The 17,820-nt window shown below is 34.2% G+C and overlaps 1 protein-coding gene across 1 annotated transcript; it reads left to right on the forward strand.

Annotated features, from left to right (window-relative positions):
* Positions 1–378: 378 nt before the first annotated feature.
* On the forward strand, positions 379–16,467 carry LOC144978597 (uncharacterized). Its single transcript, XM_078924875.1, has 3 exons — positions 379–515; positions 8,897–9,042; positions 15,745–16,467. Exons 1-3 carry the CDS (start codon positions 459–461, stop codon positions 16,010–16,012), a joined length of 471 nt encoding a protein of 156 aa, XP_078781001.1. The 5' UTR covers positions 379–458; the 3' UTR covers positions 16,013–16,467.
* The last annotated feature ends 1,353 nt before the right edge of the window (positions 16,468–17,820 follow it).

Consider the following 17,820-nt stretch of genomic DNA (forward strand, 5'->3'; position numbering starts at 1 on the left):
TGATAAAAATGGGAACAATACCTGGCACTGGCCAGCCAAAATGAATGGGACAGGACGGAGACATCGAGTGTTATCACCAAAACTATCGTACACGGACTGAACACTTTTTTTTTTCTTTTCTTTTTGGCCAAAATATTATAATTCATATATCAATGAATTAAACTGATCCCCACCCTGTTAAAAAGTTTGAAGTCTGATCTTGATTTTTACAGTCTCATGTTGAAGGGCTTTTATAAGTTGGTGGTTGTTTTAACCGAACGATACTGTAATCGTAGAATTTCTGGACAAAATTATTAATGTACTTTGTCAACGCGCGGCGATATAGCAATTCGATTTGTTTAATTTGTTAATGTGTAGTCTGACCGGGCTTGTCGATTGACCAAAATCGTTTTGTATCTTTCTGGACGCAGAGCGGTCAAGAAGGAAAGGAATTGAGCATTCTTAATGGCCAGGAGAAGATGTTTACGTACAGAGTTCCATGGACAATCAATATAACACTGCGCTATGGACATAAGGTAAGAATACCCATAGCGTTATATAATGCCACTAATGTAAATAACAATGACAGGAAAATTGTCTTATTAACAACGAATGTTGTTTATATAAATAATATAGCTTAGAAAAATGTTATCATGCATGAAGGTTACAAATCACGAAGAACATTTCAAGATTTTAAAATATTTTAAAAGCCCATTAACTCTTTCAGGTACTATGGAGAGGAAGCTTCAATTTAATCCGTAATCTGCCGTACTCTGACGTATTTAAAATTTTGGCCAGTAAACTCGTCCTTCAAATATCGATCGATTTAATTGACCCTCGTCTTGGCGAAATCTATTTAACTTGAGACTTCCCGAAGTCCCAGGTTTAAGAGTTTTTGTCAAGATGAGGGTAATTTAAATCGATCGATATTTAAAGAACAAGTTTTCTGACCAAATTTTTAAGTACGAATTATTCCAGAGTACGACAGGTAACTGGTTAATAATTGACAACGATAAATAGTGTGAACGTTTTGGGTTTTTCCTTTGTCATCTTAACACGATGGATAAGACATTCCTACCAAAACAAAACGTATAAGCTACTTATATCAAGTAATAAACAAAAGCGAATATAACAGCTTCAAAAAAAAAAAGAACAAAATACCAAATACGGAACATTTCGGGCTCAAAACTCTTCTTCGGCCACAAACAATCAACAATAAAAACATAAATACATTATTTAAAAAAACAGATTGACAAATAAATATTTCGCACGTCCTCTCAGCTGAGGAAAAATCTTGGAATGTCTTCGATCTGTTTTTTTAGTAATGTATTCGTGTTTTTATTGTTTTTATTGTTGTTGTTGGCTGAAGAAGGCCTTATGGCCCGAAACGTTCCGTTATTTGGTATTTTTTCTTGTTTGTAGCTGTTATATTCACTTTTGTTAATTACTTTTTACAGTCCACAGCTTCTTGCAGCTTTGTACTAAATAACAATGTGAAATTGAATGTAAGCTTCAATTTAATTACGAAAACAGATAGAATGGACGTTTCGGGTTTCCCCTTTATCAACAAACAGGATGAATGAAACACTACAGATGAATGAGATGATGTAGTAGCGGTGTTGTTAAGACGAATAAACAAAACATTGATGGGCATTGATGCCCATCAATGTTTTGTTTATTCATCTTAACATCTTTCTTTTTTCCAGCTTGGTATGGGTAGGTCTAGGGGCTCTTCTCTTTATTCTTAGTATTTTGTCAGTGCCCGACGTCTTTATCCGTAAGACGGCAGAGGACGGCAGTGCCGGGTCGTCAGAGTCAGTCAGGTTAGCCCTAAATCTTCCTGAATAGTAACGTTGAGATTTTTTTTTCTGATTTCTCTGTCCACCAAACGTTGATCTGGAAGCTGGTTTTATCATGTTTGACGGAAAGCTCTTTGCCACGGACAATCGTTTTATCTAAACAGTAACAAGCATTTGAAGTTAGAAATCAGGAATCCGGCATTTGCGTAAGATAAAGTTCTGAAAAATAGAATGAATGAGTGCCAGACACAGCAGAAAGTAAAATACAAGACAAAATAAACAAATAAACAATCCCTAAATCAGCTGCCTCAATACGCTTCAGCAGTCGTAACGTCACTTCCTTCGTCATGACGCATGGTAACTTAGTAACTGGCTCTAAACTATCGGAACAATGACGGACGCCCTTATGAAATATTTCTCCGACGAGCATAAAAGCGTATCCAGAGGGGGAAAAAACAAAAATCTGATCATGTTTTGACCTTTACACATTCTGATCACAAGACATGAAAAGTTCTAGCCAGCATGAAGAATAAAATGTACCGATTTTCTTTGTTTAGAACCACGATGGCCGCCGTTGCTGGGCGACGTGACATCAGACTATTGAATCCAATTTGGGATCGAAACTCGGTCGTTCTGATTACCGGTCAGACGTGCTACCACAGTGGTTACACGATACATGGTGTTGGTTTGAAATCCCTTGTAAAGTGCCACGAGCACGTTTGATACACATTTAATGGATATATCGACTCATGTTTGAATGAATACCTGGTTACAGGCAATTACAGATTTTGTAAGAGTATTAGTACAAAAAGGATGCGGAAAGGTGACTGGTCCTGTATCAAAAGGAATTATGGCTCCATATGGCTTGTTGGGGGAACAGATGGAACATGGCAAAGTGTATAGAGCATGGTAAATCTGTGGTCATATTGAATAATTTAATATATATATATATATATATATATATATATATATATATATATATATATATATATATATATATACATAGTTTATATATATATATATATATATATATATATATATATATATATATATTATCAGTAACAAGGTTACTCTGTGACTTTGCGAAGTCCCAGGTTTGAGAGTCTAGGTCATTTGAATAGATCGATACTTGCAGGAAGAGTTTTCTGGCCAAATTTTTAAATACAAGTTTTTCCAGAGTATGGCAGTTTAACTGGTTAAAAAAGCTTTTTAAAAAACCCCAAAACCTCTCGAGTCAAGTGAGGTAATTTGTGTAAAGTCCCTTACCCTTACTTAAAGACAAATCAGGTTTTTTTTGCTGTCATTGTTCCCACCCGCTAACTGACTACGCTCAGTTTCGCTTGACCTTAACCCAAAATGACACGCGTACACCTTGAAATCAGTCCTTCCATCGAGTTTCAGATACGCAATCCACTCGATCACATGACCGGAACGTCCCAGAATATCTTATGTACTCTTTGCAGGCCGTTCTGAAAGGCAGTGAAATAATCGATTTCGGATTGTAAATACTGCCTGTTGTTCCACATGAGTGAATACAATAAGAGATTAAAAGATTAGCGGGTGCTATTGATCCGATTACGGTCCCTAATCCGCAATCCGCAACATGGGGTTGGTATTCAAAACACTGATACTATATGTGATAGGAACGAACAATTAATTTAAGCACACTTCGAGACAAAACATTGGCTTCACCGAGTAAAATTGTCTAAACAAACCCAATAATTCTCAGATCTCAATCCTGAAATAAGAGCACAGATTTTTGTGTAGGGTGTAGGTTGTAAGGAATCGCGCTGTTCTATTTCGTACATTTAAAAGATAAAAAACCCCCAAACAAACAAAAAACAAACTTGGTAGAACATTTCCATAGACCAATATCCACTAAACGTGCTCAAAGCTAACTGACTAAGTGTTTTGATTTGTGTTTTTGTTCTTCAGATGAATCCAATGGCCTTCGATGTTTAAGTTATGGAATAATGAAATAATCTTTAACGCATGTGGATAAAACTTCGGTTTCACAGGATTAGGCGTAGAAAATTGTTAAGGCCTGTCTCACGTTTCAAAGGATTTACTTTTTTTTTGATTCAAGGATCATATGATGGTGAGTAGAAAATGTGTGCCTTTAGCCCATAGGCTTAAGAATGTACATCATATGCGTTGAGTTGCAAATCACATTAGTGTCTTTACGTGGGATTTATTATACACTTCCAACTAAAGCGAGCTTTATATAGCATTAACTGCCGTACTAGGGATAGCTCGTATTTAAATATTTGATTAGAAAACTCCTCCTCAAATATCGATTGATTTAAATGACCCTCATCTTGGCAATAACTCTCAAACCTGGGACTTCACGAAGTTACATGCGCGCCAAAGTAAACATCTGGAACACAACAAAAAGTATTCAAGATTCGCAGGAAACATTTTCACCATTCCATTCCGACCTGAGGAACCACACGGAGAAACAACGTTGTAGGCGGAAATGAACAAGACGTGAGAACATTAATGATATTCGCGCTCCTAAAACTGTTGAACACTCTATGAGATTCATACTCACCGTTATCTCTCTCTCATTCACACACACACACACACACACACACACATACATACATATATATATATATATATATATATATATATATATATATATATATATATATATATATATATATATATATATATATTGAGTGCGAGAAGAAAACCCTTAAAAGTTTAGAAGCCTGCAGTCGAGAGACTGTGAAAAGTGCAAGTCTGAAATTTTATCACAATCAAACCCAATCATTGACATTTGTGTATACAATTTTAAAAGATGTATATTGAAAAGTTTCGATTCCAGGATTGTTTTAATAACCAGCCCCCCCAAAAAATGACTTATCGAAGATTTTGGGCGTAATTCTCGAATTTTGATGTGATCTATCCATCCCTTATTTTGCTTTATGACAGGATCTGTACCATTTTTTCCAATGTTCCAATTGATTTCCGAGTGGCTTGAATAGTGACTCGATCCCATGCATTTTGAATTGATTCTTTCAACTCTGTGTGTAAAACGTTATAACATCCTTATAAATCACCAATGCCCATTGAATTCAAGTCAGGGTACATTGGAGGCTTTTCATATTTGGAAACAAACCGAATATGATTTCTTCTCGTATTGAAAAGTATGTAGCATTGTTAGAAACAAAAAAAATATTCCAGGCTTAGTCCCGATCGGTCATTTGTTTTTCAACCAGACGCTGTAATTTCTTACACTATAGTCAGCTGTCTCTCTATCAAAAGTTGTAAAAATTTGTGTCAACCTCCGAATCATTTTGTCTTAACTGAATCTAGATTTTGGATCATATTGATGCCATATTAAAAAAAGTTTTCTTCTTTAAGACCTATAAAAAAACTACTTTAAAACAGCTGACAAAAATTAGAGATTTTACACTGTAAAAAAAAAAGAAAAAAGTTACGCACCACAAAGTATGAATGTATTCATCGGATTTTCAAAAAAATCTTGTGCTGACGTAGTGATTATGAGTTCACGTCATACTTCTTTCCAAATAATAACAATTCACTTTAAGTGTTATGAACATACTACTTATGTAGTTTGTATTAAATTTTGAATTTATTATGCATGGCATATTATCTACATCATGTCGCAATTACCAAAGACTAATATGAAATCTCTCGCTTTAAATCATTTGAAATATTGATTGTATACTCAATATTGTTAAATTAACAAACACTGTTTACATAACTTTGACAAATCTTTGTCTATGCATGAACGTTTCACATGGCCTTTAAAGGTTTTAAAAACATATTAGGCTCTTAAACAACACGATACGGTACGGAATCTCTATCGGTTCCACTCTCGTAAAGATTCGAAAAGAAGTATGTATTCTTGTATCTATCGATAAGTCATTAAAGAGGACGGCAATGGTTTTGGAATTTAACAATCAACCATGAGACGATCGTTATCAAATACGACAGAGAGATCACCAGTGTAGAACGACGTGGCAGGAAACCGATCATAGATAACTTTGATTTGGATATCATCCAAAGATGTATGGGTGAGCATAAATATACATCCGAAAAAAATGTAGGACGTCTGATTATTCAATCAGAAAAAGGCCCATGGATTCTGGACAGAGAATCATTGTTATTCTTGCAGGTGGTGATGATACTGGATATTTAAAAGGATGCCATGCCATTTTTTCTTCTCTGCATCATCTGGAATATTATTCTGGGGTCAATGCAAAGGTGTTTTAAGACTGACTTAAATATAGTTTGCTGCCCTCCATGGAAGCATCCAGCTGTATTGTATTGGACAATGCTACCATTCGTTGGCCCATGGTTACTTTAAGGCTCCAACTTTGGCAATTATAAAAGCCGACATGATTTCATGGTTTTAATCAGACAGTTCTACATATTCTGACCATTTATCAAATTGCTAACTATACTCCTTAGTAAAAAAAAAAAAAAGAAATGAAACAGAAACAGCTTTCAAAGCAGACTGTCTAATCAGGGAGTTTTGACACGAGGTTGCGCGACCATATCACTGTGAGCGCAATCCAATCAAGGTCATTGGGCCTAAGTAGAGGGTAAGATTGAGAGGAGGAACACCAAATTTACTCTCACCGACGAGCCAATAAATGATAAAGAGTAGACTGAGCAAAGGCATGCCTCAACCTTCGCAAACTAGAGGAAAATAACATTTCATTGGATAGAGTAATGCTCGGAATCTTTCTGTAGTCGTTTCATTTCTCCTTTTCATTATCCTCGTCATCAGACTGTGCTGATTGATGTGTTAAGTATTTCTTGGTTGTTGTTGTTGTTGTTATTGTTAAACACATATTTGTGAAGACTCTGTCTCATAATTGATGAATTTTTACTTTTGACCAGTCCACATAAATTTATGTAATCCTCTTGGGCATAAACAACGCTATTTCTCAAACTTTTTTCTCAAACTCAATCAAAATTATATTGGAAGCGCGTTATGTTCACTTTCCTTTGTATTCACCAGTAATGTGTATTGAAAGTTATCAAATGTAGATGTCTGATAGTTAATAATTGCCATTCGTTGCTTCATGTTCAAATACTGCACGTATATCGTTTAAGCTTCAATTAACCGAACACCCCAGTTTAACGAATTCCTTCAAAATGGATTTGCGGAAAATTCATAATTTTGATAATGTAAATCTTCTATGAATTCCGATCCTCACCTGTTATCGATTTTAATATAGCTGTAATAAACGAAATCCTGTCCTATTGTTTTAAAATTCATGAAAAAATGTTTTTTTATTAAGACAAATTGATTCATACAAATTTTTGCAGCTATGCATTGGGGGGCAGCTGATAAAAAGAAGAAAAACACGCGCCACTTATTAAAAATCTGACTATAGTAACACTGCATTGCTAAAACAAGGCGTAAATTTGGAAACTTTCGATATCGTGATTTTTGTTGAGCTTGGGATAAGAGGCATCATTTCTTAACCAATAAAGCATTTTTTATAAAACTTGTCAAGAATTAACTGAAGATTTAGTTTTTGTTGCTTGTAAATTTTCAAATATTTTTGGTTTCTACTTCGTACTAAAATAGCGTCGTAAATGTTTGCCGATTTTTTTTCACTCGACCCTATATATATATATATATATATATATATATATATATATATATATATATATATATATATAATTGTATACACAAATGTCAATGATTGGGTTTGATTGTGGTAATATATATATATATATATATATATATATATATATATATATATATATATATATATATATATATGTTTGATAAAAAAAAGGTGTAGGATTACAAAACTTAATAACTTAGCGGCACATTATCACAGAATCAGGTCACACTTATCAAAAGATCCGCCATCTTCAAGCGTTTTGTTTGGTGTTAATTTTATATTGTTATTGTATTTCAATATTTTCAACAGTCCTGTAAGTAAACATACTGCTCTTTATGGAAACGCCATTTTGAGCGCAATGTTTGAAACGATTTTCAAAGTGACAGAACAAACAATGAACCAAACAAAAAGAGAAAATATACCTTTCATAATTTGAGCTGTTCAGTTAATTCTTGTATCTGTCAAATTTTACTTAGTCGATGTTTAAAGTCGTCCTCAGCTCGACTCAAACAAATATCCGTGTGTTTTACAAAATTGTTCGCTGGCAAACATCAGTAGACATTTCCTGAATGACACGGCTGATTTCATTCTTTAGTTCCAAAATGGTTTTATACACTTTGCTTTTCAAATATCCTTACAAAAAGTCCATGGGACTTGTAGCAGTCGACAAACATTGCCCTTCAAAAGAGGTTACTTTTATTTCATTCTTGTTTTCATTTGTGTTAAATGATGTTGCAGAATCAATTTAGATTGCTTGCCTTTTGATAAGAAAAGTTGAAAGCAGGACTGACTTTTTGAGGGAACAGTTTTCACAGTTTAATGCCATCAGAGTGAAAAAAGCATGACCTACATTGTTTGGGTCCTTTCATGAAATCAGTAACTGAAATCAAATGAAATGCAAAAAAAAAAACCTGAACAAAACTTTGGATAATTTCCAATCATTTCAATTTATAATCATATCCTCTTTTTTTTTTTTTTTTTTTTTTTTTACCAAACACCATATATATATATATATATATATATATATATATATATATATATATATATATATATATATATATATATATATATATATATATAATACGTGGAATAGCCTATATATATATATATATATATATATATATGTATATACGTCGAATAGCCTAACAGTTATATGTGCCCTTGCACGTCTCCTAAGGACCTCGCGAGGTTTGAGAGCTTTTGCGAAGATGAGTGTCATTTAAATCGATCAGTATTTGAAGGACAAGCTACCAAATTAAAAACAAACAAACAAACCAACTAACAAGCAAACAAACAAATACACAAACGAAGATTCAACACACACACTCACGCACACACACACACACACACATATACACATACAATCAATAAAAACGTAAGCTAATGTAAAGAGCAATATCCACTTAATTTAGCTGAAGGCGATTTACAAGAGGTCCCATGAGGCATGCCGTCTTTAATTGTCAATGGTACTTATATATCATTTCCATTAATTCTTTCCAGGCGTTGCCCAGTGACTCAAACGTCCTTGACCCAAGCATCTCTTTGCTGACCCCGGAAGACACACGAGACCAAGAAGCTTGGGACGAGGAGTTTAGAGGAAGACAACAGGACTTGGAACGACAACAGTTACAGTCCAGAGAGAGAAGGTCAGCGGTCATCATCATCATCATCATCATCATCATCATCATCATCATCATCATCATCATCATCACCACCACCATCATCATCATCATCATCATCATCATCATCATCATCATCATCATCATCATCATCATCAACATCATCATCATCATCATTATCAGCACCAACACCACAATCATCAACCTCATGGTCATTAGTTCTTTTCTCCATAAAACTTGATAAATCATGCGGGTAAGTTTTTTTTTTTAATCTGTTCTTTTTATTTTCTTTTTTGTGTGTGTAAGAATTGGGGGCCATTTTGTTCCATCTTAAATCTTTGCCAACGATAACAGAATTGTTGTCAAATCTAAAAGTTATTATTCTATTTTTTTTACAGATTGCAACTCCTTTTAAATTTAGGGGTTTTCTCTCACCCGTTGACTCTCACCCGTTGACTCAAATGATTTTTTTATATTAAATTCTGCTAGGGCATAATGATCGGTCATTTGATGTAGGGAATCGCCAACTGGCTGGATTCATTTGTGCGCACTTATAGACTTTTTTACCAGACCGATTTTGATGGTTGATGGCTCAAGAAAATCGTCTCGATTTATGTTAAATTTGACAAAACAAATCTTTAACGTTAATAGCCTACCACGTCAATTTCACTATCTTCTCTTAATGCTATGCGTTTAAGTAAACACTCACCAGTTCAATCCTCCAGGTCAATCGTTCCAACACTCAAAACTTTATATAGCCTTTAACGGTAGTCGGTTTGAGAGAATTAAGTGAGAACGAATAAAATAGCTGGCGGGCTAAAAACAATAACAAAAAGCTGAGTGGAGTCAACTTCATTTATACTATGTTTATGTATATGTATATTTATTTTTGGAGTTGAATCGTAGCCTTTGTAAAATCATAGCCTGACACCGACTAAAAAATTACGTCAAAGGACAAATCTATGACCACAAATGAAAACAAATCGTGGGTTGTATCCAACAGTTTAACCAATGGGATCATTTGTTTCATTGAGCACTACATGTCACTAGAGAGAGCACTAATCTATAAATGACGTCAAAAGACAAGTCCTAGAGTCAGGCCCGAGACTTAAATGATGATATCGAGACATGAAACTCAAGGGCTCCTTCCGTATGTGGATTTTTAATGTCAAGTCGGTAAACATGACATTTGAGTATTGATCGCATGTGTTTTAATAAAATACATTTCTGCCCGCTATATCAATCGTACAAATACACAAAAAGTTTATAGTCTGAGAGAATTTAGTGAGAAGAAATCACCCAACTGAATATAGAAAGCTGCGAAAACCCATTCCCAATTTCAAGTGTAATACATATAAACATTATGATCGAGAGAATGTTTACCGACCTGACACGAAGTGATATGTGACATCGATACGCATCTTCTACTATTAAAACCATATTGCTACTTCAGAAGTTTCGCGTTTCCATATTATATCGCTGTCTCCGGATACATGCGTCTCCTAAGACAATGTATTGGTATCCAATGTCAACAGACTGATGAGAGTAATTCATGTTTGACAAAATCGTGTTTGAATGCATTCCCTTTATCACAGTTTATTTAAACAATGTATAACATCACGAGTAATTCGATATCGATTATGTCCATACAATATCAACAATCGTTTACATAATGAGTACTGAGTAGTTGAACAACAATATCAAACGTTTAAACAAGACACGTGATTGTCTTTCTGTTGATGGACTTGGACTTAAGTAAAATGCTCAGCAGTTCTGACCGCAAAACCAGTCGCAATAGATTCTCTCACATATGTGAAACCTTTAAAAACCTTTAACATTTATAGACTATTAGAAAGAAATAGTCTGAGAAATGTAGCATATTAAAGTCAACAGCTTTTTAAGGTTTAAATACAATTTTGGATAGGTTTATTACCCACGTACATCATACCAAGTGTTTAAACACAAATAAAAAGGTACTATCATCGATTTATTCAGGTCAAAAGTTCAAATATACAATTATACCCCCCCCCCCACCCACACACACACACACACACACACACACACACACATACACAAATGTCAAATTCATTGTTTTCCATAAATGCGCTTGAAATACTGTATAGATACATTTAAAGTGCTGAAATCTTAAATAAATGTTTAGATAATATCTATGATGTTTATCAATATATTTACAAGTAGAAAGAATGATTTTTAAAATGTGAATTGATTACTCAATTTTATTCAAAATAAATTTAGTGCTTGATGGCACTCTAATATATTTTTGATGCAATAATAATATTTTTGTTTTGATAAGCAAAGGTTTTTAAAGCATTATGCAAAAGGTTTTCAAATAGTAAATTGCACGATCAGCGTTATCACGGTCAAAAGATCAAATATATAAATTATGCCAGCTTTTTAACAACTGTGGTTGGTGTGGTGTCTATTTTATTATGCTGAAATGTTATCAACTATGAATATGATTTTAGAGTTGCCGTATGCTTTAATCAACATTGTTATAAGTGTAAAGACAATTAGATGATTTTGAAAACATTTTCTTTTGAATGTCCATATTATGGTTTTGACACCAAATGGCACAAAAGTAAGTAAATAATAATTTTTTGGATAAGTAAAGTTTCCAAAAACATAATACCAAAAGTTTGCCAAAATCAAATTCCACTATCATTGATTTTAAGGTCAAAGGGTCAAACAAATTATGCCTCCCCCCCCCCCCCTTCCCCAAATAAATTCAAAGCTATTATTTTTTATGAGATGTTTGATATGGTATTTACTTTACTGTGATGGAATTTTAAGAAAGTGCAAAAGATAATCTTAAAATTAAACGGCACGTTTTGATCAATATTCCATCAGGTAAAGATGGAGTTGAGGGAATTTGACAAGCAACTTGTTAATATACGGAGCGCTTTTGAAATTCCATTTTTTTTGTAATTTCTATTCATGGAATCAAAATATATATTTTAAATCTTAATTTGATTTTTGGATAATCATTGGATCCAGAAACATTTTGGTGAAAATTTACCAAAATCTATTGGTTCTGAAATCGATGTTTTAGGTCAAAAGGTAAACATGATATTTAAATAAAGGCAAAAACTGTAAAATTGCATGTTAATAAGAATTCTGCTTAAATTTGCATTTTCTTCATCGGATTGAATGCCTCTTTTTATTGACATTCCTCGATTTGTCTACAGTGAGGACCTACTCAATATTTCTCTGCCGTCAATCTGTTTTTTTTTAGTAATGTATTCGATCATGTTTTCATTGTTTTTCGTTGTTGGCTGAAGAACGATTTTGATCCTGAAACGTTCCGTGTTTGATATTTTGTTCTTCTTTTGAAGCTATTATATCTGTTTTTGTTTATTACGTTTAGACAAGACTATTACAGAACAATAAGACTCGATTACTTGAAATATGGTTTTGTCTGTATTTGACTTCAGTTTTTTTTAAAACAAATTTTACATTAATCCATGTCCAACAATTGTCAATTCTCTAGTATTTTATTCTAAAATAATTCAATTCAAATAACATTGTTAGTTTCCGCCTGTTTCACTTATTCAAGTATCGATTTGAAATACGTTTAAATCCGGCCATATCTTACGATCTAGCAGCTCATACTCGCAGTTTGTTTTAGCCAGTGTATTATAGTCAGATTTTTTATTAATGGCGCGTGTTTTTCTGGTTTTTCTCAGCTCTCCCTCTATCAATCGTTGTAAAAATTTGTGTCAACCTCTGAATCAATTTGTCTCAACTGAATCTAGATTTTGGACCGTATTGATGCTATATTAAAAAAGTTTTCTTCTTTAAGACCTATAAAAAACTACTTTAAAACAGCTGACATAAAATTAGAGATTTTACACTGTAAAAAAATGAAAACAAGTTATGCACTACAAAGTATAAATGAATCCATCGTATATCCAACAAATTTTGTGCTGACGTAGTGATTATGAGTTCACGTCATACTTCTTTCCAAATCATCTATGTAGTTTGTATTAAATTTTGAATTTATTATGTATGGCATATTATCTACATCATGTCACAATTACCAAAGACTGATATGAAATCTCTCGCTTTAAATCATTTGAAATAGTGATTGTATACTCAATATTGTCAAATTAACAAACACTGTTAATATAACTTTGACAATTTTTTGTCTATGCATGAACGTTTCACAGGGCCTTTAAAGGTTTTTAAAACATATTAGTTTCTTAAACAACACGATACGGTACGGAATCTCTATCGGTTCCACTCTCGTAAAGCTGCGAAAGAAGTCTTCTTGTATCTATCGATACGTCATTTAAGAGGACGGCAATGGTTTTGGAATTTTACAATCAACACGAGAAGATCGTTATCGAAATACCACATAGAGATCACCAGTGCAGAACGACGTGGCAGGAAAAGGATCATAGATAACTTTGATATGGATATCATCCAAAGATGTATGGGTGAGCGTAAATATAGATCCGAAAAAATATTGGACGTCTGATTATTCAATCAGAAAAAGGCCCATGGATTCTGGACAGAGAATCATTGTTATTCTTGCAGGTGGTGATGATACTGGATATTTAAAAGGATGCCATGCCATTTTTTCTTCTCTGCATCATCTGGAATATTATTCTGGGGTCAATGCAAAGGTGTATTAAGGCTGACTAAATATCGTTTGCTGCCCTCCATTGAAGCACCCAGCTGTATTGTATTGGACAACGCTACCATTCGTTGGCCCATGGTCACTTTAAGGCTCCAACTTTGGCAATTATAAAAGCCGACATGATTTCATTGTTTCAATCAGACAGTACTACATATTCTGACCATTTATCAAAATGCTAACTATACTCCTTAGTAAAAAAAAAAAAGAAATGAACCGAAACAGATTTCAAAGCAGACTGTCTAATCAGGTAGTTTTGGCACGACGTTGCGCGACTTCTCCCATATCACTGTGAACGCAATCCAATCGAGGTCATTTGGTCTAAGTAGAGGGAGAGATTGAGAGGAGGAACACCAAATTTACTCTCACCGACGAGCCAATAAATGATAAAGAGTAGACTGAGCAAAGGCATGCTTCAACCTTCGCAAACTAGAGGAAAATTACATTTCATTGGATAGAGTAATGCTCGGTGCTGTGCTGATTGATGTGTCCAGTATTTCTTGGTTGTTGTTGTAGTTGTGTTGTTGTTGTTATTGTTGAACACACATTTGTGGAGACACTGTCTCATAATTGATGAATTTTTTTACTTTTGACCAGTCTACATAAATTTATGTAATCCTCTTTGGCATAAACAGCGCTATTTCTCAAACTTTTGCAATCAAAATTATATTGGAAGCGCGTTATGTTCACTTTCCTTTGTATTCACCAGTAATGTGTATTGAAAGTTATCAAATGTAGATGTCTGATAGTTAATAATTGCCATTCGTTGCTTCATGTTCAAATACTGCACGTATATCGTTTAAGATTCAATTAACCGAACACTCCAGTTTAACGAATTCCTTCAAATTGGAAATGAGGAAAATTCATGATTTTGATAATGTAAATCTTCTATGAATTCCGATCCTCACCTGTTATCGATTTTAATATAGCCGTAATAAACGAAATCCTTTCCTATTGTTTTAAAATTCATGAAAAAATGTTTTTTTTATTAAGACAAATTGATTCAGAGGTTCATACAAATTTTTGCAGCTATGCATTGGGCGGCAGCTGAGAAAAAGAAGAAAAACACGCGCCACTTATTAAAAATCTGACTATAGTATCGTATTGTTTTAGACCTTTATTATTATAAATGCTTTGAAAACGTTTAAATGTTCTTTGTAACTTGACCACATCGATAACGATTATCAAATTTATGTACCCAACATTCATTTTAAATTTAACAATTTTCGGTATATATCGCTGCTGTATCAAATTATTATATATGTATCACACGCTCGGAGAGGAGATGGACGTCACCGAGCTGTACAAGTCCACCGAAAGGATACATGGAAGACAGTAAACACGACACTTGACCTGCCGGATCGGTCAATGGCGGAAAGTGGTGAGATCTGCAACCGGTCTCCCCGACGGTCATCAGATCATGGGATTGATGATGATGACGATGATCACACAAATGAGTAAAGGTAGTATATCACAATCAAGACCGCAGTAATTATTCCATAATATCATTCTTGAAATTTTAGAACAAACTTAGAAGACACCTTGTTAAGCACACGTTTAAGGAATATAGGATATAAACATTTTTGGGCATAATGTTAACATTTGACAATTTGACCTTAAAAATTAATTGTAGGATTGCTCGATTTTTGGTAAACTATTGGATCTTTACCTATCTAAAAGATTATTAGAACAAATTTTTAAAAATAAATTATAGAGCCAATCAGTATCAAAATTCGATGTAATTCAAAGCGCTCAAGCAAATCAAGAAATTGCTTGTCAAAGTTCTAAATCCTTCTCTACAACTGTTTAATCTTTAACATGCATAGGTATGTTAGCGAGAAGGTATAGAGAATTAATAGTATCCATCAGAACACATTGTTTTTTTTGTTGTTGTTGTTGTTATTTTCTTTAATTTTAGATTTATCTTAAAACATTTTTACATAGAACAACGATCAATCAAGGTGACTCCTAACCTGACAAAATTTTCCAAAAAAAAAAACCTCCAATCCGGGACTTGTGTAACATGTGTGATTTATTGTTGTGTTTCCATTTCATTCTTCTACCCAAAACAGACGCAGGGTCAGTGCCAAGATGGACGAGTTAAGACGTAGGTGGGAAGGGGTGGAGAGGAGACGAGACTTACGTTCAAGACAATCGGATAGGACGTCCCTGGGCTCAAGGCAGACGACAACAACAACAATAACAACAGAAGCAACAACAGTCCAAGCTGCTGCTGGGATAGAAGCTTCTGTCTCCATTCCTGTCGGGACGTCTGAAGAGTCTTATAATAATAATAATACTATTATGAATTCCAACACGGAAGCAGCATCGATATCATGACCTCTGACCTAGCGGGAAAACAAGATCACGGTCACGTGTTCGTTTGTACTTTTGTTTTCTTGAAGACATCGGTCGGGCGGACATTCCTCGCACAAAATTCAAGCATTAGAAACACATTGTATCGTCACTTGGAAGAACTACAAAACAGATACAACTGTTATATTATGGCTCAAGACTAAATAGTTAAGAGTCGTTGGCTCCTATGTGTAATTAAGAAAGTAAGTTTGTTGCGGAATCGAAGGGTGTATGCCTGGTTGATGGCTTGAAAGGATTACACATCATAACCACCACCACCATCATCATCATCATCATCATCATCATCATCATCATCATCATCATCATCATCATCATCATCATCATCATCATTCGTCATCAAAATTTCTTTTCAACCATTGTTGGAAACATTTTATTATCATAAAATAAATTAAACTATTTTTGTACCACACTTTCAACAATGTAAGTGTCCATTTTTCTCCAGCTAAATTTTGATGTTTTTGTGCTCATTGTGTGCGCACGCGCGAGCGCGCGTGTGTGTGCTTTGTGTGTGTGTGTGTGTGTGTGTGTGTGTGTGAGAGAGAGAGAGAGAGAGAGCAGAACATTTGAATGATACTTGAATCGTATCCTGGAAGTTCTGGGTTTTGACTGGCGCCTTCGAAGCCTGACCGAAACATTTCGTCACAATTCAAGGCGACGATCCGTATCCTTCGTAAACGAAGGCTACGGACGACCACCACACAGATGGATAGATAGATAGATAGATAGATAGATAGATAGATAGATAGATAGATAGATAGATAGATAGATAGATAAATCGTCATCTATCGTGGCTTGTATTCTTGAGCACGTTGCCGGTCAGCTGACTCCACATATCACGATCCTCTGCGTGCGTATGAAGTCTGCGTTGCTTTTAAAATCACTTTTTGCCATTCTTAGGTTATTTAAATATGTCATTCTTTGTCTTCCTCTAGCTCTCTTTCCTTCGATCATCCCAGATGTTACCAACTTTTCTATTCCATCTCTTCTCCACCCATGTCTCAGAAACCGTAACTGCCTCTTTCTGATGGTATCTATAAATATTCTTCCCTTTCTCACCTTCGCCAACACTTCCTCGTTTGTATACTTGTCTGTCCATGATAACCTCAACATTCTTCTATAAATCTACATCTCAAATGCCTCTAACCTTCCTAGTACATTTTTTGTCAAGCGTCTAAAACGGTACTTATACAGTTCCATGATTTTCATTCTGGTCTTCAACTTTAGGTTGTTGTTTGACACAACTGGTCGCATTATATGGATATATAAATAAATAGATAGATGAATCTAATTATTGTCAACAAAATGTTTTATGAAAACCATGAAATGAATATTGATAAATTGACAATAATATACAAAGGAAACAAACAAAAAAAAAAAACCCCAAAAAACCCCAACAATCTTGTGGTCTCATCTAAATACTAAATACTAGGCTCAGTTTATTATTATCTTTTTTTATTTTACAAATTAAGCATATTTCCAGTTTGTTTCCTTTATAATTTTTTGAATGACGTTATTTCTCCTTAAAGTTAAAAAAAAACGACTTTTCTTCCTAACCTTATACTCTTCTGCCATTTTTTGAAAAACAAACATTATTCTAATATATAGCTAGAAATTCGTCCTCCGAATATCAATAATTGAAAAGACCTTCATCTTCAAATGAAGCCCACGTTTGAGAGTTTTTGACCAGACGAGTCATTTTAGTCAACCTATAATATTTGAAAGACGATTCTTTCTTGGCCATAACTTAAAGTCAGAACCAGCCTTAATGCCTT

Source organism: Berghia stephanieae, chromosome 8, assembly GCF_034508935.2.
Source record: "Berghia stephanieae isolate SIO BIC M18660-M18661 chromosome 8, UCSD_Bste_1.3, whole genome shotgun sequence".
In the NCBI taxonomy this organism is placed as follows: domain Eukaryota; kingdom Metazoa; phylum Mollusca; class Gastropoda; order Nudibranchia; family Aeolidiidae; genus Berghia; species Berghia stephanieae.